Raw genomic sequence first — 23,801 nt, 5'->3', positions numbered from 1 at the left:
ATCCTGACCTGAGCCCAAGGTCTGTGCTTGTGAGACACTTCCACGAGGCTCGAAGTACAGCAGAAAACTGCTCTATGGGTATCACATACCCGACATTCAACAGACTTGCCTTAACCTGCTGCCATGTTACTGATGTGTTGCTGAAGATGCATCAAGACTAAGGCTAGAAGAGGCTGTAGCATCCAGGCCAGCACCCAGGTATCCATCTAAGCAACCCCCACTGGTTCCCGCAACCACCCCTGGCTTTCTGCCTCAGCTGCCACCACCGCCCGGACCTGGCAGCTTCATTTCCCAGCCAAACAGATCTCAGCCCGACTCGTTCAGCCAGTTTCTGCTAATTCAAGACCTCCCAGTATCAAGGTGTGAGGACATGAGGACCTAGCAGGTAGCCCGGGAGCTCAAGGAGCGCGTCGTGGGTGGCCACAGCAGGCAGGGCATGGGGAAGCCTGCATAGGCACTGCTTGCTGGAAATGGTCTGGAGACCAGGATCTGCAAGAGCATGGTGCTGCTAAGAGCCCTCTCTTCCTGTCCCATCCCTTCTCATCCTGACCAGCATGGAAAAGCTCCGGGTGCTGGTGTGTCCAGGCGGAGGTTGTCGTGGCAGAGAAGGCCAGAAAACAGCTTCAAGGCAGGGCGGGAGGTAACAGGTCCAAAACAACCACCAGGTCTCAGGAAGCAACAGCAAAGCAACAGGCAGAGACTGAAATGCACCGGCACACACAGCGGCTGCAAGCATCACCTTGCCCACCCCCCCTCGCCCACGGCAGTACGTACAGCACCGTGCACACCGTGCGAGGGCACGTACAGCCCTGAGCACACCGCGGCGCAGCCCCAGCTCCACGCGAGCCCGGGGCCACGGTCGGGCACACCCCACCGCCCGCCTGGGGGGACGCATCTCCCCGACGAATTATTGGGGTTTGCTTTTTGAAAGAGCCCGGTATTCAAATCTACAGAAAATTAAAAGGGAAACATTAAAGTTTGTAAAATAATTCTCTTGACCGTGTTTTTGTTCTGCAGCGGGCGGCTGGAGGAGGATGGGCCCTTGCTGGCGCCACGATACGGCACAGCTGAGCTTGACAAATGCCATTTGATAATTAATTGAACGCCTGTGCTATCAGCTGCCATTACCTAGGCCCATCTTTGGCGCCAGTCCACCATTTCACACATCCCACGTTGGCAACCCACACGGCGTTTTAACCCTTCATTACACCGCCTCTGGCTGGACTCCAGGACTGACTCCCTGGCACTGTCAGGAGAAACCGGCATCGCCGCTGAGCAAAACGGCTCAGCCGCAGCCTGCCCGGCCCCGACATGGCCGTGACTGTCCTGGCAATGTCTCAGCCCATTCAGCTACTTCATCCACTCCTACCCTGCCCCGGCAGGGACCTGGCATCCTCACTTCACAGCTGAGAAATGGAGATACAAGATGCAGTAAGCACAGAGCTCGTGTCCCAGCCACGACGTCCCTGCTCTTATGGACTGCACATCAGCCACAGGGTGCAAGCATCTTCTCCAAGCGATGGAGAATACCCAGCCCTGGTGTGGCATGTACCCTGTCCTCCTCACAGCCCCCTTCCCAAGGTACGTGGTGCCTGATGCAGCTGAGCGCCGAGAGCCGGTAAATGCGTTGTTAAGAGGGATTTCCCAACGCTGGCGCTGCTGATGGCACCATTGCCCGAGCAAAGCAGCCCCAGGCAAGGGAAAACCAATGTGGAAAACAGAATATTTATCAAATCCCAGCAGCCCTCCCCAGGCAGCCTGCTGCTGCACGGAGGGAAGAGGGGTCTGCGGAGCTGGGGGCTGCACAACGAGAGACAGTCACTGGGGGTGCTTCTGTGGGTGCAGAGGGACAGGCAGGGACGGGGGCAGGCGGGGCTGCGCGGGGACAGGGCGGCAGGCACGAGGGGCTGGATCTGCCCCGGGCAGAGCTTCCCCTTCCTTCCCAGGCTGCTCCAGGCACCAGCAGAAAGGCAGCTTTTGAGCAGGGCCTTGGGGCTCTGCGCCCTGCAGAGGTCTCTGGGCAGGACGCAACCCCCCTGGGGACATCCTCCTTCACCCTCGCTTCATGACAACCCCGTCTATGGCATAAGGGCATCCCGCTCCAGAGCCTGTGATCTGCACCCAGAGAGGAGGCTTCAGGGCTCGCAGCATCTCTGCAACTGGCACTGTGCAGGCACAGACCAGCTCGGCAACGCCAGCCCCCGCGTCTCCTTCCACGTCCCCATGCACTGCAAGGACATTTAACACAGTCTGTAACAGCACCAGTCTCGAGTCTTCTGCAAGGCAAAGATGATTCCCTGCCATGCTGCACGCTTGGATTGCTCAGAAACAGGGTACATTCCCCTGCTGCATGCCAGGCGCTCACCAGGACAAGACACCAGTAACTACCAGCATAACCCCGTAGAAGCAGCACCCTCCCGGGACGTCAGTGCCCTCCAAACCCCGTGGCAGCCCCGAGCAGCCCCACAAGTGAGCCAGGGGAACCCCGCCGGCACGGAGGGTACTTACAGCCGCGACAGTGCCTGGTTGTTCTGGAAAAGGAGCTCGGGCAGGGTGTGCAGCTGGTTGCGGTTCAGCCGTCTGCAGGGAAGGCGGAAAGGGTGAGGGTTCTGGGGGCAAAGCAGTCACCCTGCCCGCAGCCCAGCCGGCACCTCCAGGCACAGCTGGGGCACTGGGGCTCACTCAGAGAGGCCATTAGAGCAGAGCATCCCACCCCAGCCAGGACACCCCTGTCCTGCTCACCGCACTCCCAGACCCCACGGGGCACTAACAGACTTACTCACAGTATTGTCATTACATGCAGGCAGGACTCTGAGCTGTTAACAGCTGATTGCTGCTTAACTGCGCTGTCAACCTGATGCTCGCTCAGCTCCTCATATTTGCTCAAGCAGCTTGGGATTTTTAAACCGCTGAGCTATTTTACTGAGTACTGGACTGGAACTTATGGCTCCCTCGCTAACACACGGGACACAGCTGATAACAGTGGAAGTGATTTGTGTTTAACCTGCCCCTCACCTCAAAAGCATCAGAAAGGACTTTAAGATCTATAGAAAGAGAAATGGGTTTGCTTCCCACACTGTAAAATACCACCGCCGCACAGCAGAGAAGCTGTTTGAAGTCAGGCAGCACCGATACGTTATGGTTTAAGGCAAAAAGGAAAGGATGCTCTCTGGGACTGAACCCAGCGGCCCCTCGCCAACCCGCCTCCACGCCCGGGCACTCACAGCCGCTCCAGCTCCTTCAGGTCATCGAATGCCCCACGCTCCACCGTGCTGATCTGGTTTTCCATCAGCTGCCTGTGGAGAGAAGGGGTCACCTTTCCAGAAAGGCGGTCCCCAGTGCTCCCGTCTCGCCAGCGGGGTCCCTGTTGCTCCCCCAGACCCAGGGCCACCTCGCTCCCACCATCCCCTCAACACAACCCGGCCTCTTTCTCCTCAGTCCCTCCCGTCTGGAAGCCCACCATGCTCAGAGCAACGTGGATGCCCTCCAGCCCCGCCAGCAGACGCCCACCAAAGGGCTGAGTATCATCTCTACCAGCCCCAGGAGGGCCCACAAGCCAAGCACGGTGCTTGCCGAGGTCAGGGCAGCCAACCCCTCACTGGGAACTCACAGGACACGGAGCTGCTTCAGCCCAGCAAAGTCGTTCTTGTTGATCCGTGTGATGTTGTTGCCGTTGAGCTCCCTGTGGAAAGAAGAGGCAGAGATCAGCAGGGAAGCGCTCAGGAGGTAGCCAAGCACTGGGGCTCCCCAGTAGCTCGCCAGAAAGGGCAGACATAGCCCAAAGGACAGCAGTGGCTGCTGCATTTCTGTGCTCCTCACTGGGAATGGCAGAGCTTGACCCTCATCCTCAACGGCCAGCAGTGCTGGGCACACAAAAGTCTGGCTGGCCAGGTGTGTGTAAGTTGGCATCTTTCATGGACCTTAAAGCACCAACGGGCCAGGGCTGCCCAGCTCCCCATCTCCCTGTCCCCACACTGGATGCCCTCCTTGGGACAGAAGCCCCAGAGCCCCCAGCAACGCAATAAGCAGCCCAGCGACGCCAGCAGCCGCCTGGCTGGATGCACATCACCCCACTCTGGAAATGCAGCAAACACCTGGCAGGGTTGTCCCAAACACACAGAGTGGCTTCGAGAGGGCAGGGAATAAGAGAATAAGAAATAAGAGAATAAGAAAGCAAACAACTGTCCCCCAGGAAAGCAAGATCCCTCCGAGCACCCAGCTGCAGGTCACCCACATGCATCACTACTGGTTCAGTGTGCAGCCATCTCACACCTTCTGCCTGGAGAATAAGCCACACTTCAAGTTTCACCTGCCAAGAGACACTTGACAGGACACGCTGCTTCTCCTGGCATCACTCTCTCATGCAAAAGCCCTGGATGAGCGCAGGGACAGGCACTCCAGCCAGAAGGCAGATGCCGTCCTGGCTTGCTCGCCCCACTGGTGAAAATTAGGGGAGAGGGCAGCCCGTGGTGTGCCTGCACCTACCCCATGGCTGTTGTCCTACCCAGGCTCTGCTCAGCACCAGGGCAAGGTGTGCCCCGCTGCTGGACCCACACATGGCAGGGGCTCTGCTCCCAGCCTGGCGGCTGCACCTCCCCGGCTCTCCCCCGCCGCGCTCTCCAGTGTGCCCCTGCTGGGATTACCCCGCTTTAAAACACATCGAGCCGGGAGCTGCAGAGATTTGCGCCTCGCAGTCTCCGCTTTGCAGTGCCTTTCCACATCACGGGCTGTGAGTGCTGCAGGGAGAGGGGGACAGCCAGCCCTGGAACCCAGAGCCTGCAGAGCTGGGGGTCCCTGTGCAGCACCCCACGACAGGAAAGGGCTTCTCCCTCGGCAGCGCAGAGCACGGCCGTGTTTGCTCCTCGCCAGGAGGCCGATCTGTGCTGGGGACGGAGGATGCCCACGCGAACACACGGCCCAGGGAGGGCTCCCGCACCAGCGACCCACTGCCCACACTGAATACAGACACAGAAATAAAGGGGAAAACAACAAAACACGGGGGGGGAGGCAGTGGAGGGAAGGCCGAGGCTCTGGAGCAGGGGAGAGGCAGGAGCGTACCACCCCGGAGCAGGTTGCGGTGCCCTGGCAGGACCCCAGCACCCAGGGCTCTGTAACCCCCCCAGCCCCGGCAGCGGGACCAGGGAGCGGGGAGCAGGGATGCTCCGTGCCCCACGAGGGGCTGCACACCAAGGCCATCATCTCCATCCAGAGGCAAAGCCCCCCTCCACCAGGCTCCGCGGCCATGCGAGGGGCCGAGGTCAGCAGCGAGCTGGCCCCGGAGCCGCCGAGCAGCGTGTCCGGCCACCGGGAACAGCCAGCGCCGCCGCGCACCCCGGGGTGCTGCCATTGTCCCGCTGAAACGGCTGATAATGGCTAATGAGTGCCAGCTCGCCATTATAGCCTCGTAATTACACCGCTATTCAGCGCCCGAGGTTGCCGGGCTCCCGCCATTATCCAGCCGTGTGTGCCTGCGCTGGGAGGGAGGTGGGGAGAGCGCGTTACTAGGACACAGATGAATGCAAGCTGGGAATTAATAGAGGTTCCCCAGCCCCGGCGATTAAACCGAAACCCACCCTGGGGCTGTGCAGCCCCCCTCCCACAGCTCGCCCAGCCGGCCATCGTCCACATCTGGCTCCTGGGGGACCGGGCTCCATCCCACAAGGCTGCCCACTGCGGGGCTCGGTCCTGCCCCGCTCCCGGGAGCAAAACCCACGGCCAGGTTCCAGTCCCGGGTACGAGGCGCTTGGGGTGGGTCACGCGTTCTGGGGACTTATGCGGTCGCAGGTGGATGGGGCGGCTGGGTATGGACAGATGTGTGCGCCCACCTCCTGATGGACCACAGCGTTGGGGCCAGCTAAGGGCAGGGAGAAGCCCCGGCTTCAGGAGTGATTTTCTCCCAGTGTCCTGAAGGGTCTCTGCCAAAGCAGATTGCCTAGGAAGCTCCCCAGGGCCGGGCTGGAGGCCAGGCTGGAGGTAACTGCACCCGTCTCCACTCCTGGTGAGGGATGGTCCTCGGCAGCACTCCCATGACACCTTCTTTTTGTAACATACCTAACACTACTTTGGCTGCGATGCGTAAGTGGAAGTTAGGCTTAATTTTAAAACCACTCCATCCGAAAGTCAAGTCTTACACCTCAGCCTGCAAACCCCAAGGTGGGATTGGACACCTCGGGGACCCTCTGAGCACCAGCACCCCAGAGCCTTAGCCAGAGGCAGAGCACAGGCAAAGCAGCACGGAGACACATGGAAACACCAGACACTTCCACATGCCAAACCCAGGCTCTGCCCTCTCTCCCAGGCACCGTCTGGGACAGAGCAGCCTGAACCCAAAGACTTTTCAGCAGGAGGCGGCACAAGCAGGATGCACTGCCCTGGGGCAGTGCCTGTGGACATGCCACCCTGGGGGGCAACCGTGCTGCCCACCCAGCCCACACCAGCCTCTGCTCCCTGCGTGCTCGCTGAGCATCCTCAGGGTGTTCCGGAGCTGGGGCTGGTGGCAGTCCCTGAGCGGGGCAGTGTCCCAGGGCCCCTCCGCAGCCCCGCTCCCTCAGGGACTGGCCCTGCGTTTTCCCTGACAACTGCTCTCAGCATCCCCCCTTGCCTTTGTTCGGGTAAATGATGGCCTTTGCAGCCAAGATGGGAACGAACAGCAGGTAAAGCTTATTTGTAAGGATGCCGAGGCAACACTGCTATTTAACTTCATGCCATTTTTTTCCCCTCTAAATCCCCTTCAGTTCCTCATGGAGATAAATTACAGTCTGCTGTGCCCAGAAAGCCGGATCCCCGCTGCTCAGCTGCTCACCCGCTGCCTCCGTGCCCTTTCCTAGTGAAGCGAAACACCCTGCCCTGCCCCATGCAGCAGAGCTTCGATAAGGACTGATGTGTCTGGGGAGCTGCCTGGCAGATTGGTTGCACTTCTGGACTGTGATTTGAAAGCAGAGATGAGGGGCGTGCTCTTTTGCTATTATCCATAAGGTTTAATGCCAGACAGCATCATCGCATTCATCCAGGCTGCCGCCTCTGCCTCCCAGCACCCCATATCTCACACTGCCACTGGAGAGGCAGTGAATTTTTATTTGCAACCTTGAAGTTTCAGAACCCCCCCTCTTATTTCTCCCTGGGAAGAGGAAAGTCATTAAAACAAGCAGTCCCTTTGCTATGCTGCTTGTGGATCATCCCACTCCCAGATGGGATGTCTGTGTTTCAGCAGGGTTCGTTAGACTGGATTTGCATAGTCTGGGTTTATATTTGGTTTCTAGCTTTGGATGGCTTATTCCACTCCTGAGGGGTCTGATGCGCCTTTTCCCTTTGCAGGGTTTGGAGCTACACTAACTCGGTAACAACCTCAGAGAGTGCAAACGCTGAGAAGTAATTTATTAAATACAGCCAACATGAATGATATTTCCCTGGGCACAGATTTATCAGGAGCAGGAAGGGGAAGGAGCAGACAGCACAATCCCACTATCCGTACTGGTTGCAAAGCATCAGCTATTCGGCACGCACGTGACTCCTGTCCTTGTGCTCAGCTCAGCTCTGCTTTCCCACTGAGACAGAAATCCTAACTGCTGCGCTCCCCAGACTCCCGCTTTGAAGAAGGCAGAGGGAAAGGCTGTGACACAAAACCCTGCATTTGAACCCACAAGCGGAGGAACGTGTCCCGGCCCTGCCACTGCCAGCACAGAGCGGGTACCCACAGCGACTGCAGGGGCTGGCAGAGAGGGGTCCGCGCCAGCAGTGCTTACAGCCAGCTGTGCTCCTGCGGTCCCCGCTCCGAGGGCCACCACTGCCCCGCCGCCCAGGGAGGCCAGCAGTTGCTTTGTTGGTGTGATGCATCATCACCCTGCCATCTCTGCCCTTGGCTCACAGCGCTGGCCCTAAGGGGCACAGCTCCCCTGCCAGCAGCTCCACAGCCCTCATCCCAGAGCCCTGACCCCATCTGGAGCCAGCAATGCCAGATAATAATCAGGGAAGCGGAGAAATGAAGGCTGCAAGGTCACACACCCCACAGCAGTGTCTCCGCAGCCTTCATCAATCCTGACAGACGCGTACACAGCTCCTTCAGGGATGAGGACTGACATCCCCCTGCGCCCTCTCCCAGCGTGTCACTGCTCCTGCCTCAAGGATCGTTTCCAAAACTCTGGTCTGAATCCCTCTCACTGCAGATAAACCCCATCCCTGCCTGCCCTGGCCACCACAGTGCGGAGACCAGCTGCTCTCTTGCCCACACAGGTCTCCTCTTCCAGCCCCATGCCCCCGACAAGCTCCCAGCCCCAGGGCCACAGCCAGAGGGGTCCCTCTGCCTTGCAGGGGCAGGACCCGCTCCGCTCATGCTCCCATCCCACATCTGTGCTGTTGGCGATCTCCTCCCACCAGACACCTTCCTCGAGTCCCCAAGCAACAGCATCTTTTTTTGTCAGCCCACTTCTGTTCACCAAGCCTACTTTGAAATCTCAGCCTGTCCTCCAGCTCTCTTGCAACTTTCCCAGCCTGGTGGCATCTGCAAATGTCACAAGCAGCTTGTGTCCCATCACACAGACTGCTAATGGAAACACGGACGAGGCTCCAGAGCCCAGACTGACCCCTGCGCTCAGCACTGGGGGACAGGGCAGCTGCAACCTTTCATCCTACACTTTCATGGCATTTTTCAGGTCTTCTAAGGATTTCACCCGGCTGAATGTAAATGAGTCCCAGCACAGGCTCACCGGGAGCTGCCCAAGCAGAAAAAGGCAGGGCAGAGCCCTTCCCAGTCCCAGGAGAGCTGGTCCCCTCCAGCGCCAGCACAGAGGGATGCTCACCCCATCCGCCAGCTCCCTGCAGCCCATGGGGGCACGGCTGGGTGCTAACCCCATCCTCTCCAAGGTGCAAGTGGGGTACGGGGTGCTGCTCACGGAGGGGCCACTGGGCTGACATAGTGGCACAAGGGGCTCAGCACCTTCTCCTCCTTTCCCTTCCCACCCTTGCCCTGACCAGGGCCCTCAAGCAACAGCAAGGGTGCCCACGGGGTTCACCAAAGCCCCTTTAAGGGTGCCATAGACCCCAGGACAAATGCCTGGCCAGCACCCACCCTACCAGATGCCTGCAGGGTGACGTGCCCAAAAATGAGAGCTCCAAGAGCAGCTATGCACTATTTAGGCTCATCTCAGAATAACCGCCCTTAGCCGAAGGGGAGCCCAGCCCCAAGCACAGCATTGGCCCCCAGAGCACGGGAAGCACTGGACGCTCCGTAAGCTTTTACGAGGTACCAAAGCGGGTTAGCGTCACAATAAATTTTTAAGCGTTACAAACAGCATCGATTGTGCGAGTAACAGTGAGGATCGGGAAGGCTTTCTGCTCCTCCTAACTTCTCTCTGGGGTTTTCATGCCACAGCCATTAGCCGCTCGCAGTCAGGGAGCGCTTTACACTCACGCAGCATCGTGGCATGTCACCTTCAGGTTAAAAATAAATAAATAACCTCCCTCAAACCCGGTGTAAGAGAGAAAAGGTAGCAGGTCATTTCTGTTTCATAAACGGGCAAACTGAGGCTCACATTTACCTGGATACCCTCAAAATTGGGCTTTTTGTGCTGTGCTGACTGGTCTGGTGAGGGGTATCGCTGCTCCCCTGGCTCCTCTGCTTCCCAGCGCAGGGGAGGCAGCCCAGCCCTCACGCTTCACCCTGCCACTCAGCAGCTCGAGGTCCAATCCAGCCTGCATCCTCCTCGGCAAACCTCCTTTGCTCCTCTCTCCTGGAGCGGCTCACTGCGGGGACGGGAGGACAAGTGCACCTGATCTGCTCGGTTATGGGAGCCCGCTCAGCCCCAACGAGCTGGGTCTCCTGGAGCATCCCATTCTAGAGCTGTGACTTCCTCCCACTGAGAAATATCTGGGGCCGGGAGCTTGCATCTCTCCCACTCTTGATGCCCAGGGCTGCTCCTCGGCTGCATCACTTGAAAAATTAATCCTCCCTTTTTTCTGATCTTCCTCCTTGTAGCAGTCTCTCCCCCCCCCCAGGACATTTGCCTCTGCTATTTTGAGCAGCAAGTGCATCAAAATGCAGGAAAGCAGATACTGAGCACAGCTTCAGAGCCTGCATTGGCAGGGAGGCCTGAGACGGTCCCTGGGACCGACCCCGCACCAACGCCACGGAGAGGTTCCCTCCGTCCCACCTCATCCCCTTCCCGCTTCCAGCAGCGCCGCGATCCTAATGACCAGGCTGCAAACCATCCCCTTGCTGCCCACGTTGCTAATCGCAGACTGGTGCTGCACAGCAGCAAAACCTCTGCTCGCCGCTCCCACCACTGCAGCCACCCCCAGCTGTCCCCCGAATGGGGACAGGGGCCAGCTGCCGGACTGACCTTGGAGCTACTCGCGCTGGAAGCCTGGCAGGGAGCAGGGATCTGGGTCTGACTTCCCCCGGGGATGGGGGCTTTTGCTAACGCACAACTGGGTTTTATTGCTTTTCAGAAAGACATGCACAGAATCATCGCTTTGCCTTTCAGGTTTTATGAGAGGGTATTTTGGTAGCAATAAAGGCATGTGTCTGCGGCACTAAGTACCTCTGGAGCGGGCAGGGAACCATGAAGGACTTGGATGCAAGACAAAGACAGGCTCCCTGGTTGCCCACCTCGCCCTACAGTGCACGCACACATGCACACGCGTCCCGCTCCAGCACTCGCCTCGCTCGCCCGCGCCGGCTCCCTGGGGAGCAAACCAGAGCAAGGATGGAGGAAAACCCCCTCTCAGTGCGGGGTCATGGGCTCATACACCTTTTCCCGGATGGGAAACCCTTCCCCTGCCCACGCTGCCCCGGTGGCGCCCCGAGTCCCCTCTGTTCCTCCAGGCTCTGTTCGGAGGTCTCTTGAGCATCCTTCGCATTTTATAGATTTTACAGCTGCCCCGCTCTTCTGCCGGCTGAAGGCTCGGTAGGGAACAATGAAGTAGGGAGCGTGAAACTTGAAGCGAATGCACGTCCCATAATGAGCCAGCTAGATGGTTTCTGGGCGTCTGCACGGGGTGCTATCCCGCACCGGCACTGCTGCCGCTGTGCCCACACACCCTGGGGCTGCAGGCTCTGGAGACGGCGGTGGCGGCAGTGCCGGCGTTTGAAGGTGCACACGAGAGACTCACAATTAAAGCCAGGAACAATTCCCCCTCCTCGCTCCACCTCAGCGGTGAGGAATCGCCGGCGGCACAATGCATCACCCTGGAGGAGCAAAGTGGCAGCACATTTAAGGCAAAAATATCTATTTTAAAGGATGCAATAAAACAGAGCCAGGGAAGGGTTTATAGGGAAGCAATTGCTGTGTGGGGTGAGAAGTGGTCACCAGAGGCCAATCCGCTTGGCTTTATTGCCTGTTACCGGTGACTTTTCCCAACCAGGGGACAATAGATCCTCCGCTATCAGCCTCAGCTCCAGTCAATACAAACACGACATAGTTTTTTAAACTAATATTTTTCCAGCATGCAATTCCATGGAGAGCGAGAACGCAGCGTTACCATGGCGATATATAGACAGCATCTGCCTTGGACGTAGCTGAAGGGAGAAATTGGAATAGAATTGCAAATTTCCTCTGTCCGGGAAGGCTCCCAAGGAAGCCACCGCAGCAGGCTGAGCAGGTTGCCTTCCCCAGCCAGCCCGTACCCTCCCAGTGCCCAGCACTGGCTCTCCCTAGAGCCGAGGGCAGCGGAGCTGGCTGAGCACTGCCCTGCCTGGAAACCAGTCCTGCATCCCGCCCCAGAGCTCTGCAGAGCCTGAGCGCTCCCTCGCCGCCCCTGCAACCAGCCTGCTCAGCTGCAACACCAAAAACTTGCCCAGACGCCCCTGGAAAGGGAGAGGTTGACCCCCCCCCCAAGATGCTTCTTAAGAATTAACGTTGCCTGAAGCCCCCCGAGGAGACACAGCCTGACAACCGGTGTCGAATACACGAGCGCTGTTGCGATACGCCGGCCTCGCTGCTGCAAGACATTTTGATTAACCGGCCAGAGGGAGATGCGCCTGCGTGAATTAAACACGCGCTGAACAAGAGCTCGCGGCTGTCGTTTCGGCAGGGGAAGGTTCGGCAGTGCACAAGCGTGCCTCAGGTGCGGCTGCCCTGGCATCGAGCTCCTGCAGCCAAAAGCTGGATGTCGGCACCCCTTCCCTCTGCCCACGCATGCAGGGGAGACAGCAGAGCTGGCTGTGGTCTGGATGGGGCCCATTTCAGCACAGGCAAACCCCAAGTTGGGGGAACAAGGCAAATGGGAGCCCCATGCAATGCCGAGGCCAGGGACCCTGGGAGGCAGAAGAGGGAGCCAAGTGGGATGCAGCGATGAGGACCCCCAAAGCCAGCTCTGCTGCCCCCCACGTGGGGGGAGAGGGGCACAGCACAGCTGAGAGCAGGATAGGGGGCTGTTCAGCCCACCAGAGCGGAGGCGAAAGGGGTGAGCAGGGCAATTCTCAGCTGGTAGCTGAAAACTTCAAAAGCAGTGGTGGGTGCAATGCCATGAGGCTCAGTTCAATCCCCACGAGCAAAGAGCTGGGCTGGAAGCAGCCATTTGATGCAGCGAATTTGCAGTGATCCTGCTGGCATGGGTAGAGCCACCCAGCTCCCCAACAGGGCAATCTGCTCTTCAGAGGCACTTTCGAGGACAGAAAGTAAGAAAGAAAAGCAAGTAAACGGGGAAGAGAACCATGCCTTTCTCCCACAGCTCTCCTGTGGAGGCTGAGACCCGAGGGACATCTGGGAGCAAATAACACGGCAGCACTGGAGGGTTCTCACCCTGTCCTGCCCGCGATGCCTCCAGGACCTGCTCTGTCCTACCGTGCTTGCCAGAGGCGTAGGCAGGCGCACAAGCAGCTGTGCAATCCGCCCAGAGATTCTGCCTCTCCCCCCCTTGCTGCAGTGTAAGCCACTCCACTCGGCACCTGATCTGGGGTGCAGGGGGAAGGCTGCAGACCAGGGGGCACTTAGGGAGCAACGTGCTGTGCCCTGGTGCAAGGAAAGAGGGGTCCCCTGCCCCCCCATGCAGCCACCACTCATACTCCTTCCTGGACACGTCTCCAGCCCTTACCCTGCACCAACAGCATGGCACTGCCACCAGGCAGACATCACAGGCACCTTCCACTAGCAGACAAGAAAATTTCTCCCCAGCCCGTGATTCTCCAAAGTTGCCGTGACTCTGAGGCAAATAATTCCCTCTTCTTCAAAGGAAAAGGGTGTGTTTCAAAAGCAACAGAGCTCAGACCTCACCCCAGGACGCTGTTGTCTGCGTCCCCGTGATGGCTTTGGCAGAGCCAGCACTGATGGCCGCAGCAGCAGCACTGCCCTGTTCCGGGGTGACCCATGCTGCGGCGGGGCTCAGGCAGCTGGGAAACTGGAGAAAGCCTGGAGCCTCCAAACACCACGCTGGGCTGCCCCGCAAGGCTGTGGCCATGCAAACGGGCGGGCAACACGGCAGCAGGGACACCACCACTCAGTGGCATTGCGGGATGCGTGGCGAGCTCAGCATCACTCACAGCGCGCATCCCGGGGCTTGGGAAAAGAGGCAGACAGCGGAGGGCACCAGAAAGGGTTGCTGGCTTCCTAAAGCAAGCCAGCCCCTGGAGCCAGCGAGTCCTGAGCACAGACAGACCCCGCTGCAGGCTCCCCTGCGGCTGCTAGCTGACCCCGCTCCATCAAGTGGTGAGGAGCTGGGAGACTGCGAGGTTGCAGCCTCTTCACAGGGACCTCGAACTCACTTACGAGCTGTTACAGCAGGAATTCACTGCTTGGAGACAGACCTGCTCTGCACAGACACCCTCCAGCACCTGCGAGGGTGTGCAACACAGCGGGAAGCAGTTATCCAGCAGACAGCACCCACGAGAGAGCAGCGCGCCTAGCTCAACCCCGCCGGCAGATCTGGCACGGGCAGCTGCGTGAATATACAGAAAACCCAGTGCTGCCGAGCAGCGACAGACGTGGAGGACGGGGGCAGTGGAGGCAGAACAGAAGACAGGACCCGCTGCCAGAGAGGGAGTGATGTCCTGCGGGGCAGGAGCGAGACCCCCACCCACGGGCATCCTCCAGCTGCCCGATCCTGTCTCGGAGCTCACAAATCGGCTCTGCGGGACTGCAGCTCGCAGCAGCCTGGTTGCTGTGCTGGGTAACAATCATGTGGATGAGGGTAATTATGGCGGGAGAAGAGAAAACTCCGCTAAAGCGGCGTCCCGTAGAGCTCCCAGCGCCGCATGCTGGGTGCAGCCCTGGCAGCTGCCAGGCTGCCTGCAGCCCCCGCCTGCGGGGCCTCTCCCCAGCTGCGGGCAAAGGGCACTTTCACACTCCAGCAACCGGAGAGAGCGCAGCACAGGGGCAGGAGGAGCTCTGCGTGTGCGTGGCTGTCCTGGGACACATTCTGCAGCTCTGCTGCCCAAGGAGGCAGCAACCAGATGCTTCCCTGCACTGCGAGGGGGACATCGGGGCAGCCTGGCCCCATGGCTGGAGATGGGGAAGGGGCTACTGTGCCATCAGGCTCCATCGCAGCCCCTGGCACAGGGCACCCGCTGCCCCCGAGCAGAGAGGAGAGGCTGCGGACAACCCTGCTCTCCTGCTGGGATCAGGGACACTTGCACGCTGGGAACCTGCCGCCAGCAGTGGGTTGGACACGTTCAGCTCATGCCCCTCTCCCCGGAGCGGGGACTCGCTGCAGCCGCAGGGCCCTCCAGCACAGAGCCCTGCCCAGCCGGGCGCAGCAGCCAGGGGACACCTTGCCCAGGGCAGGTCCGTGGGCACTGCAGGACCCCCGCAGCTGGCTGGACCGTGACTATGCCCCATGGGAGAAAAGCTTTCCTCGTGGAGGTCCAGCCGAGAGACCCAGGGACCGCCCCTGGGGATGCAGCAGGGGCTCTGATAAGCGGGGAGACGCGGGGACTGGGAGGGCTGGGTGAGCTGCACGCACGGCTGGAGGCTGGTCACACCGGGGGGTCCTAAGGGGAGAGAAGGGGAGCGGGGCCTGATCCCCAGCGCCACGTTCCCAGGAGGGTTCCCTGGAGACAAAGGGGTGCCCACCACGGGGAGGGGCTCAGGGTGGTGGGGACCCGCAGGCAACCCCTCCGGCTGCGGGGGTGCCCCACGACAAGTCTCAGCAGGGGTGGCCACAGGGCTGCCTGCGGGTGCCACGGGGCGTGCAGCCCCACACACGCAGCCCATTCCGGGCTGCCCCAGTGCAGATGCCCCCCTGGAGCAGCCACCCTCTCGGCACAGCTCTAATCCCAGCCCAGCTCCGCGTGCTTGCACGCCCATTGGCACACACACGCCGGACCCCTTGCACACCCACAGACGCAGGGCTCCAGGCGCACCCTGACCCGACGGGCTCTCGCACAGACGCCGTTGCCCACCTCGACGGGCAGCGGCACCCCCCTCACGGGCGCGCACCCACCCGACAGGCGCTTGCACACGTACCCCCCGGGCCGTTTGCACGCGTCCCCCCTCGGACGGGCGCTCCCGCCCACGCCGTACTCACAGGCGCTCGGTGCCGCGGGGGACGGTGCGGGGCACGGCACGCAGGGCCGTTCCGTGGCAGTCCACCGTGGTCCCACTGCAGGCGCAGAGCTGCGGGCAGGCGGCGGCGGCGGGGCCCCCGCACAGCGCGGCGCACGCCAGCAGCCAGACAGCGGCCCGCAGCCCCGCCGGGACCCCCCCCGCCGCCGCCCCGCCGGGGGTCGGGGCCGCCATGGCAGCGGGCAGCGGGGTTAGGCGGCGGGGCCGCTGCGCATCACCGGGGGAGCGGGGGCTAGGCTCGGCTTGGCGCGGTTCGGCTCGATTGCGGGGCGAGAGCCCCGTCGGCGCACACCCGCACGCCCTCACTGCCGCCCCATCCCGCAGCCCAGGCACAGCCTCCGCGTTGGCTCCTCCCTCCCGTCCTGCCCGCCCCGACGGCCCCCCCCCCCGCCGCCGCCCCCGCCCCTCCCCGCGCCCCCGGCACCGGCAGCCGCAGCCGTCGGGGCTCTGCACCGCCAAGGCGGGCTGCGGCTCGGTGTCCTCCCCCCCGGGACGGCGGGGACGGCCCGCGGGGCAGCCGACCCCCCCCTCCCCGTGAGATGGCGGCGGGATGCCGGGGTGCCGCACGGCGAGCGGGCAGAGGAACCGGGTAAACAGCGGCGGGCAGAGCACGCCCACCTCTCCTCGGCGGGTGCCCCCCTCCCCACTGTGCTCCGCGTACCCCTGGCCTGTCTCCCACCCGGCAGCCCCGTTCCCATCGTCTGCAGCCCAGCAGCCCGCGGGGGTCCATGCAGCAGGCTGGCACCGGTCAGCCGGGATGGTGCCCGGTCTGCTCACACGGACCCTGTGGCCAAGCACCCCGGCACACGGCGGGGACTTGGGGGTGCATCTCTGCTTTGGTCGCTGCCCCACACACAGACAGCGAGTCCGAAAGGCCTGGCTGTCGTATCAGCTATGTCCTTCCCCTCTCCAGGGGAACATCTTCGTGCCAAAGACACCAAAATGTCTTTGTGGCTAATCCGCCTGGAAGAATGAGGCAAAATATACTGGTTTCAACGCAAAAAGGAGTGAAGCCAAGAAATCTTGTGAGCTTGGCCCCAAACAGTTGATGCCTCATAAACACAAGCATTGTATTCATCTTACTGCCTTTTATTTTCTTCCCTGAGGTCGACAAATGCAAAGCAGGAGGGTGTAACGAGGAGGGCTGGTCACCTATTCTATTAACAACACCTGAAACACTTTTGTAACCCCACGGCTCCAAGAGCTGAGTCTTTCAGAAAAACAGCAGGCATTTGGAGACACCCAACACAGCCCTGCCTGCAAATGTCCTGCTTGGAGAGGAAACCCATGGAAGGAGGGGAGGTGGGAGCTTGTCACATCGCTCCGGCAGCGGGACGAGAGGTGTGTGAGCATGCATACCCCACGGCACACTCATTTCCCCAGCCAGCAGGATATTTGCAGGGATGGTGGCAGGTCCCGGGGGCAGGAGTGCGTCTTCATTCAATGCCCTCTGCGTACGGTGCTCCACAAGCTCCTTCATCAGGGCGAGAGGGAGGTGTCTGCATGGGGTCTCGGGCCGGCAAGGGCTACCTCACACACACACACACACGCAGGGCTGCACCAGCTTGGCCCAGCTCAGCAGCCCTTTCCCATCTCCAATGCAGGCTCCCATCATCTGTCTGCATTTTCGTGACATCTCCTTCCTCTGGCCCCAGTCCCGGGAGGAAGCTGTGCCTGAGATGGATGAAAAGGGTTTGTTCCTCGTTGCTACCCAGCAGCCCTGACAGTGAGGAGGATGAGCTGCTTCCCAGGACTCCGAGAACCGACCCCTCCCTGGCACGGCTTCAGCGGAGGTGGTGGCCCCGCAGCCCGCCCTGGGGCTCCCAGGGGAACCTCGGGAGCAGTGGCACCACGGAACACCCGAAGGGGTCCCATGAGAAGACCTCGGCTGGATTTCTGGGGGTGAAGGTTGTTTTCTAGCAGCTCAGTGTTCCCCAAAGCTGGCCGCTACCGGTGCGATGCCGGTGAACCCCTTCCCTCCCTCCTCCCGTCCCCCTCACCCCTCGGCCAGCAGAGCAGAGCCAGGTCTTCCTAACCTGCCCTTTACCTCTGGCGCTGGCAGGAAGGCAGGAGTGGGACGAGGGATCTTGTTTCCTCCCTTTCGCAGGCGCTTGCCCCAGGCAAATCCTGGTGATCTGCAGAATAAATAGGCTCCCTCCCTCTCCGTGTCCAGCTGCAGCAACACCGGGTCGCTTTACAGCCCGGCGGTGGTCTCGGCAGAGGGAGTAGCTGGTGGGGGCCTGCTGGGAGGCCACCATTGCCTGCCCCGGTTCCAGTGGACGTACAGCACTGGGAGGCTGAAAGCCCCATTTCAGGCCAATATCCACATTTTCTCCTGTGGGTACCTTGACTCCCGTTGTCCCGTGGGAGCTTCTCACCACCACCGGCCACGCAGCCAGCACCCCGTGCCCCAGAGCATCCCACTGAGCCAGGCTGCCGGCCGCGGCCGACCCCCCTGCAGCTGCTCCGGCTGTAAAAGCAACCCCCTTCCAGGGCTGCCAACATGGTGAGGGCCGAGCGAGCCCAGGGAGACAGGGCAGCAGGGCAGGGGGATGGGCTGGGCGCGGAGACCCCTCTCCTATGTCTCAGCCCCCGGTGCGTTTGGGTGATCCCAGATCATCCAGGCACCCTGCGTGGCGTGATGCGGGCCATGGAGAGCAACAGCTGCCCGGGAATGGCCCAGCGTGCCTCTGAATGTGGATAAGGAAGAGGGAGAAGAATAAACCTCAAACTTATCTTTATTGGGGGGAGGCCTCGTCCTGCCGTCTGCCACCGGGATTTGGGCCAGACTGCATGATAGGGAGAGAGACCATCTGGATCATCTGATGGGCTCTGGGTTTGGTTAAAATGAAGCAGAAGCTTTTTTCGTAGGACAGGAGTTTTCATGGGAAGATCTGGGGAAGGATTCCAGGGTACGCGCCAGACCTGTCATGCAAAGAGATGCGAAGAAACTACAAAGATTCAAACAAAAACTGCTGCCAGTTTTAAGGCAAGCACCCCGGGGCAGCACCCGGGCATTTGCACCCAACCCGGGACGGGCCACAGCCCAACCCTGTTAGCTCTCCCACAGTTTGGGGCAGCGCTGGGTCCCTGCCGGGGCTGCTGGCGGCCGATAGCACCTTCCAGCACGCCTGGGCTTCGAGGCAGCCGGGCTGCACCGCTGCACCCCAGCATGCAGGGAAGGAGGTCGCATGTCCCGGGCTGTGCTTGCTACAGCATTTACACTGTGCTTTGAAACCGTGCCGTGGCTTTCGCTAGTCCACAGCGGCACTCAGCCATTCTCGGGGTAGGACCAGGCAGAGCAGAAGCGGTTAAAATGCAGGCAACAGTGTGCACGCACAGTGCCTGCTCCAACTCCCCTGCTGAGGAGCATCGCAAATGACAGGGTCTGGCTCCCAACCCTTCCTCCCACCAGCAACATCACTAAAACACACCTGGCTTGGAAGCTGTGGCTGCAAGACCCAGCTGGAGCCGTGCCAGCAGCAGAGTAGCCGTGACCTCCGGCTGCCCAGCGTCCCCCAGAGACCCCGAGCGGGGCAGGCTGCCGGGCTGCTCCTCTGCTGGCCAGGGCCACAGCTGTCACGCCTGGCCAGCTCGGCTCGTGCTGGGAGGCCAGGCTGCCTTTGTCCCGCTGGACACGCTCGGCTTCGGAGAGCGAGGAATTGTGTGGGAGCAGGCCGGCGTGTCGGCCCCGTTAGGGCACCTGTTGGGCTTGTGCAGCGCGACAGTGCCCTTGATGAGTCTATTATCGAGTGCGGGCTGCCGGGATCACAGTAAATCTTGCCTGGTTAGCAGCAGCGGCAGGCAGGGCTGGGATGCGCTCTTTCTGGCATCTCTCCAGGGACGAGCCCTACCTCTCTGTCAAACAGCAAAAGCATCACCCTGCAAACATGGCCAGCATCGCCCTGTGAACATGGCCAGCATCACCCTCCAGGCACTGCCAACACCGCCCTGCGAACACTGCCAGCATCACCCTCTGAACACCGCCAGCATCACTCGTGCCACCATCACCCTGCAAACATGGCCTGCATCGCTCTGTGAACGTGGCCCCACTGACTGCAGGAGACAGGGGCAGCTCTGCTGCCCGGGGACCTCACTGCTGGGACTGAGTGCAACCTGCTGTAGGTGACCCTGCTTCGGCAGGGGGGTTGGACCAGCTGACCCACAGAGGTCCCTTCCAACCCTGACCACCCTGTGATTCTGTGAGTGAAGGGAACAGCATCTGTCAGGTCCTCCGGGATGACGTGGGAGATGCTGAGGCTCCTGAGCAGGTGGATTTGGCCCCAGTCTCACACAACAGGGACTGTCCGAGCGAGGGAAGCCCAGCCTGTCCTGCTGCCTTGAATGACAGCAGAACGGCAGGAGGGGAACAGTCACCGCACCCCTGCTTCATGGCGCGGCAGAGCAGAGGGGCCAAGCTCCACACCCTGGGTTCCCAAAACCAACTCTAGTCCACAAGGAAAACATCTGTGCAGAGCAGCCCCGATGCAGATGGAGAGATGCCGTTCCCAGCGTGGCTGGACACACCAACCGCGTGGGAGCTCTGCGACACAGCGCAAGCTGGTTTGAATAAACCACACGCGAGGAGGTGTTCGTGAAGCGCCTCGCACATGGAAACGCCATTGTTGGTGCAGCGTGGGATCGGGGACGCAGGGTCCCCAGATGTAGCAATCGTTCCACATCCGTGCTGTGCGTACACACACACACACTCTTCCCTGCTCGCTCTGCCTGGAGCCACTCATTAACCCTCCTCAATGAAGATGCATTGGAGGGATAATTTACTGTTTAATAGACTAACTTTCCATTTGCTGTTGCCAAGCGCATCCAACATATTTCTCCACGGTGCCATAAACTGCAGCTCCTCTGCCATAAAACCCTGCCTCCCCGTAGGAGCAGGTGGGTTTTCAGGATTCAGCTAATGACCTTGGCCATGGGGTGAGCAGAGACACCGGCCTTTGTTTTTAGAGGGACAAGGCTTGTTCCCACCAACTCCTTTCGCTTATTGCAATTCCCATTGCACTGACATCCCTGAGCTGGGAAACCATCTGACCTGAGAAATGAGGAGTGCCTGAGCCTGATGGATGAGGGAGGCAGTGGCTCTGTCCTGATTTTGCTAATGAAGATGCCCTGGGAGCAAACGAGCTTGCTTCTACTCAGTATTTATGGCTAGCTGGTGGCCGGTCCCACACTGGGACGCTTGGGCTCATTGTGCTTCCACAGTCACAGGCGGCCTTTCTGCACCTTGCTTGTCCCACAGTCATGAGCGTGTGTTTCCACGCCCTCACTCCTCCTCCCCCAGCCCTTACAGAGTTAAAGGTTACTAGAGACTCGAAGAAAGTCACATTCTGCACAATGTGGGACAGGGGAGCTGGTGCCAGCTCCACTCTGCCTCCATCACCCAAATTCTAACACTGCAGAAGAGGCACTTTCCGAGTGCAGCTGCTGCAGGAAGGAGCAGCAGCCCCAGATGAACAACCCCCAGTGACTGGCTACCAGGGTCTGGCTCAGAAGGATGGCAAGAGGATGCCAGTAGCCAAAAACAACTTGAAAAGCAGAGGGAAAGGGTTTAGCTTGCCTTGTGACAGCTCAGCTCAGCCCCGGATGCAGGCAGAGACTTTCACTGGAGCTGGAAGACCATGCTAGGGGCTACCTGCAGAGCTGATTTTTGGCCTTTGTAAGAGGGCATCCCTCCCAACCTCCTCCCTCAGCCTCCTCTGTGCTCTTCATGTTCTCATTTGCCTTATTTATAGGCCCAGCTTCCAGCCCCCTCCATCCCCCAGATGCAGCCAGGCAGGAAGAACCAGACATCTCCACGCCTGTCCCCCCCCTCCCCCAACACATCTGGGCCTGGGACCCCCAGTGCTGCCGGGCGGGCAGGGGGTCCCACCCACAGCGCGTGCTGCCAGCCCCCTCTTGCGCTGCTGCTGCAGAACGGCCTTGGCGAGGCACAATGGAGGCAGAGGCTTTTGCGCAAGAGGTTGCCGAGATCCTGCTCCCCTGGGGCAGGAGGACGGGCCGGCAGCAAAGCTCCTGGCCCGGCTGCCCGCCCGTCCTCCCACTCCAGGGGAGCAAGGCTCAGGCTTTGTAAGCAAAAAGGGTGGAAGAAACAATTCCTAAAACAACGTCAGGCCAACACAGACACCCTCACACGATAGACCTGTGATGCACCCAGTTACACACAGCCACGATGGCCAAGGCGGGTCTGCACCTCCATTCATCCCAGTTCTCAGCCCCAGCAGCACGGGAGCTCAACCAGAAGCAGACAGGATGAAGTGGGATCCAGTTCTCTCTGATGTAAAAGAAGCAGAGCTTAAAATCATGTAAGGCAACCCACAGGAGGGCTGGGTGGTGGATTTGTAAATCCTTCCCAGCAGCAAGGCAGGGGAGGCTGGTTTATCCTGGGAAAGGAGCCTGGTTTAATCCAGGAGAGGTGGGACTGGGGAGGGGAGCGCATGAATGCCCACTCCAGCTGGGACTTGGCAGGCAAGGAAAGCTTGGCTCCCCTGGACTCAGACTGAAATCAGCCCCTCGAAGGCTGGTGCTGGGATGTATCTGAACCTCACCCCATGATGTACAGCTGAGTACAGCTTCTCCTTGCATCAAGACACTGGAGCCGAGAAACAACCCCATCACATTCCTCATGCATGGGCACTTCCCAGGAACAAAGCCAGGCTGGAGCAGGATGGGGCCAGGGAGCTGGTGCCAGCAGAGATCCCATGCTGGTCCACAGCACAAGCAGAAGGTCAGCGTGGGACCCAGCACGGAGATCTTGGCATCTACGTGCCTGCACAATTTATGAGCTTCAGCACGAAACCCTTGCTGAGGGGATGAGCAAACAGAACTAAACATGGTAATTTATTCACTCCATGAAAAAATATTAGTTAATCCAAGCCAATGAGATTGTAAAGCCTGATAACTGGTCTGGCTGATGCCAACATCCATCGCTAGCAGTACTGATGTTTTTTGTCTATGCTGTTGCCCTAGGCAGTAAGATGCAGCAGCAGCATGACAGCTCCCAGCCACACATGATAATTTAAGTGAAAAAATGTCTTATTTCAACTCCAAACCAGGGCAGAACAGTTAAAAAAAAAAAAAATCAAGACAACTTGCAAAAATTGATTTAGATAGCAGTGACACTCTGCAGAACTTATTTGCAAGTCTGTGCTGTGCAATTTGAGATAAAAACTGTTTAACGAAATCAAGGATGAGTGCTGCTTGTTTGCTTTGTAATGCCACTGCTGTGCAGGAATACCACCAGGCCAAAACAAACACACTGAAAGCTGAGCAATCCCCCCTCTAAATATGTACCTTCACCCAGTGTTTCGCCCTAGGACTGCTGCCCTTTCACTTGCAGCCAAGCGTAAGTGCTCGGGCTGTGGCTTCAGGGGCTAAAAGCTTTTTATTTTTATAATTATGTAAGACATATAAAGCTGTCGCTTTGAATCACAGCTTATCTGGGAGGCGATATTTGGGTTTGCAGTATCCAGAATAGCTATTGTGAGTTTTTGCATTCCTTTGTTCAGCATTTTCAAGAACAGAAGTGTCTCTCTGGACTCCCATGCCCACTTTCAAGTGCACAGAGGCCCGTCCCCTCCCGCTCCCCGAGCTCCGGGGAGATGGGGCGCAGCAGTCCCATGACACCCGACTGCAGCCCCGGAGGGGAACGGGGCCCGCTCGAAGCTCACCCTGCAGGAAGGCAGCGCTGGTTTCAAATGCACTGTGCCGCTTGCTTCTCCTGCTTGTTTTTCAATTGCACGGCGAGGATGTTAATGAGTGTCTGAGCCACGGCAGGCAAGCCCAGGGCATTTCAAACGTGGAAGAACTTCACAGAGAAATAATCTGCATAAAGTCTGAAACGCCATTATTAAGAAGGAGGAAAAGAAAATGCAAGCAGAAACCATCCTCCCTCAGCAGCCAAGAGTGGCAAGAGAAGAATGGTTCTACAGAGAAAAATGTATTCATTTGATCCATTATTTATATAAAGTGCTCTTTGTAAACCTGATTTCCCATCACCCTGGATGACAGCAGGGGGAAGACAGGAAAAGAAGAGGTCCAACTTCATACCTCCAAGGGAAAGACAGCCCGTCTGGGCACCCCGCATCACACCAGGATCCCAGGGAGGGAACAAGCCCCAGTGCCATGGGAGGCCAGCACCATCCCTGCAGGCGGGCAGCACCTCACCAAGCACCCCCACACTTAAGGGCAGCAGCGCTGGGGTTCTGAGCAGATGTTTCCTTCCTTTGGAAGCTAGATGCACCACCAAGTCCTTGCTGTCCCAATGAAACTGCTTAAGTCACTGAGCAAAAA

The 23,801-nt window shown here is 59.6% G+C and overlaps 1 protein-coding gene across 1 annotated transcript in view; it reads right to left on the bottom strand.

Annotated features, from left to right (window-relative positions):
* SLIT1 (slit guidance ligand 1) overlaps nucleotides 1–15,813 on the bottom strand; it is a 63,044-nt gene extending 47,231 nt beyond the window's left edge. The window contains exons 1-4 of the mRNA XM_075423571.1: nucleotides 15,457–15,813; nucleotides 3,611–3,682; nucleotides 3,225–3,296; nucleotides 2,509–2,580 (exon numbers count right to left, since the gene is read on the bottom strand). Coding sequence (XP_075279686.1) covers nucleotides 2,509–2,580; nucleotides 3,225–3,296; nucleotides 3,611–3,682; nucleotides 15,457–15,668 — 428 coding nt within the window. The 5' untranslated portion in view covers nucleotides 15,669–15,813. The remainder of the gene's footprint in view (nucleotides 1–2,508; nucleotides 2,581–3,224; nucleotides 3,297–3,610; nucleotides 3,683–15,456) is intronic.
* Between the last annotated feature and the right edge of the window lie 7,988 nt (nucleotides 15,814–23,801).

Source organism: Opisthocomus hoazin, chromosome 6 (assembly GCF_030867145.1).
Source record: "Opisthocomus hoazin isolate bOpiHoa1 chromosome 6, bOpiHoa1.hap1, whole genome shotgun sequence".
NCBI lineage: Eukaryota > Metazoa > Chordata > Aves > Opisthocomiformes > Opisthocomidae > Opisthocomus > Opisthocomus hoazin.
The sequence above is the reverse complement of the archived record's forward strand: the minus strand, read 5'-3'. Positions and strand labels throughout refer to the sequence as shown.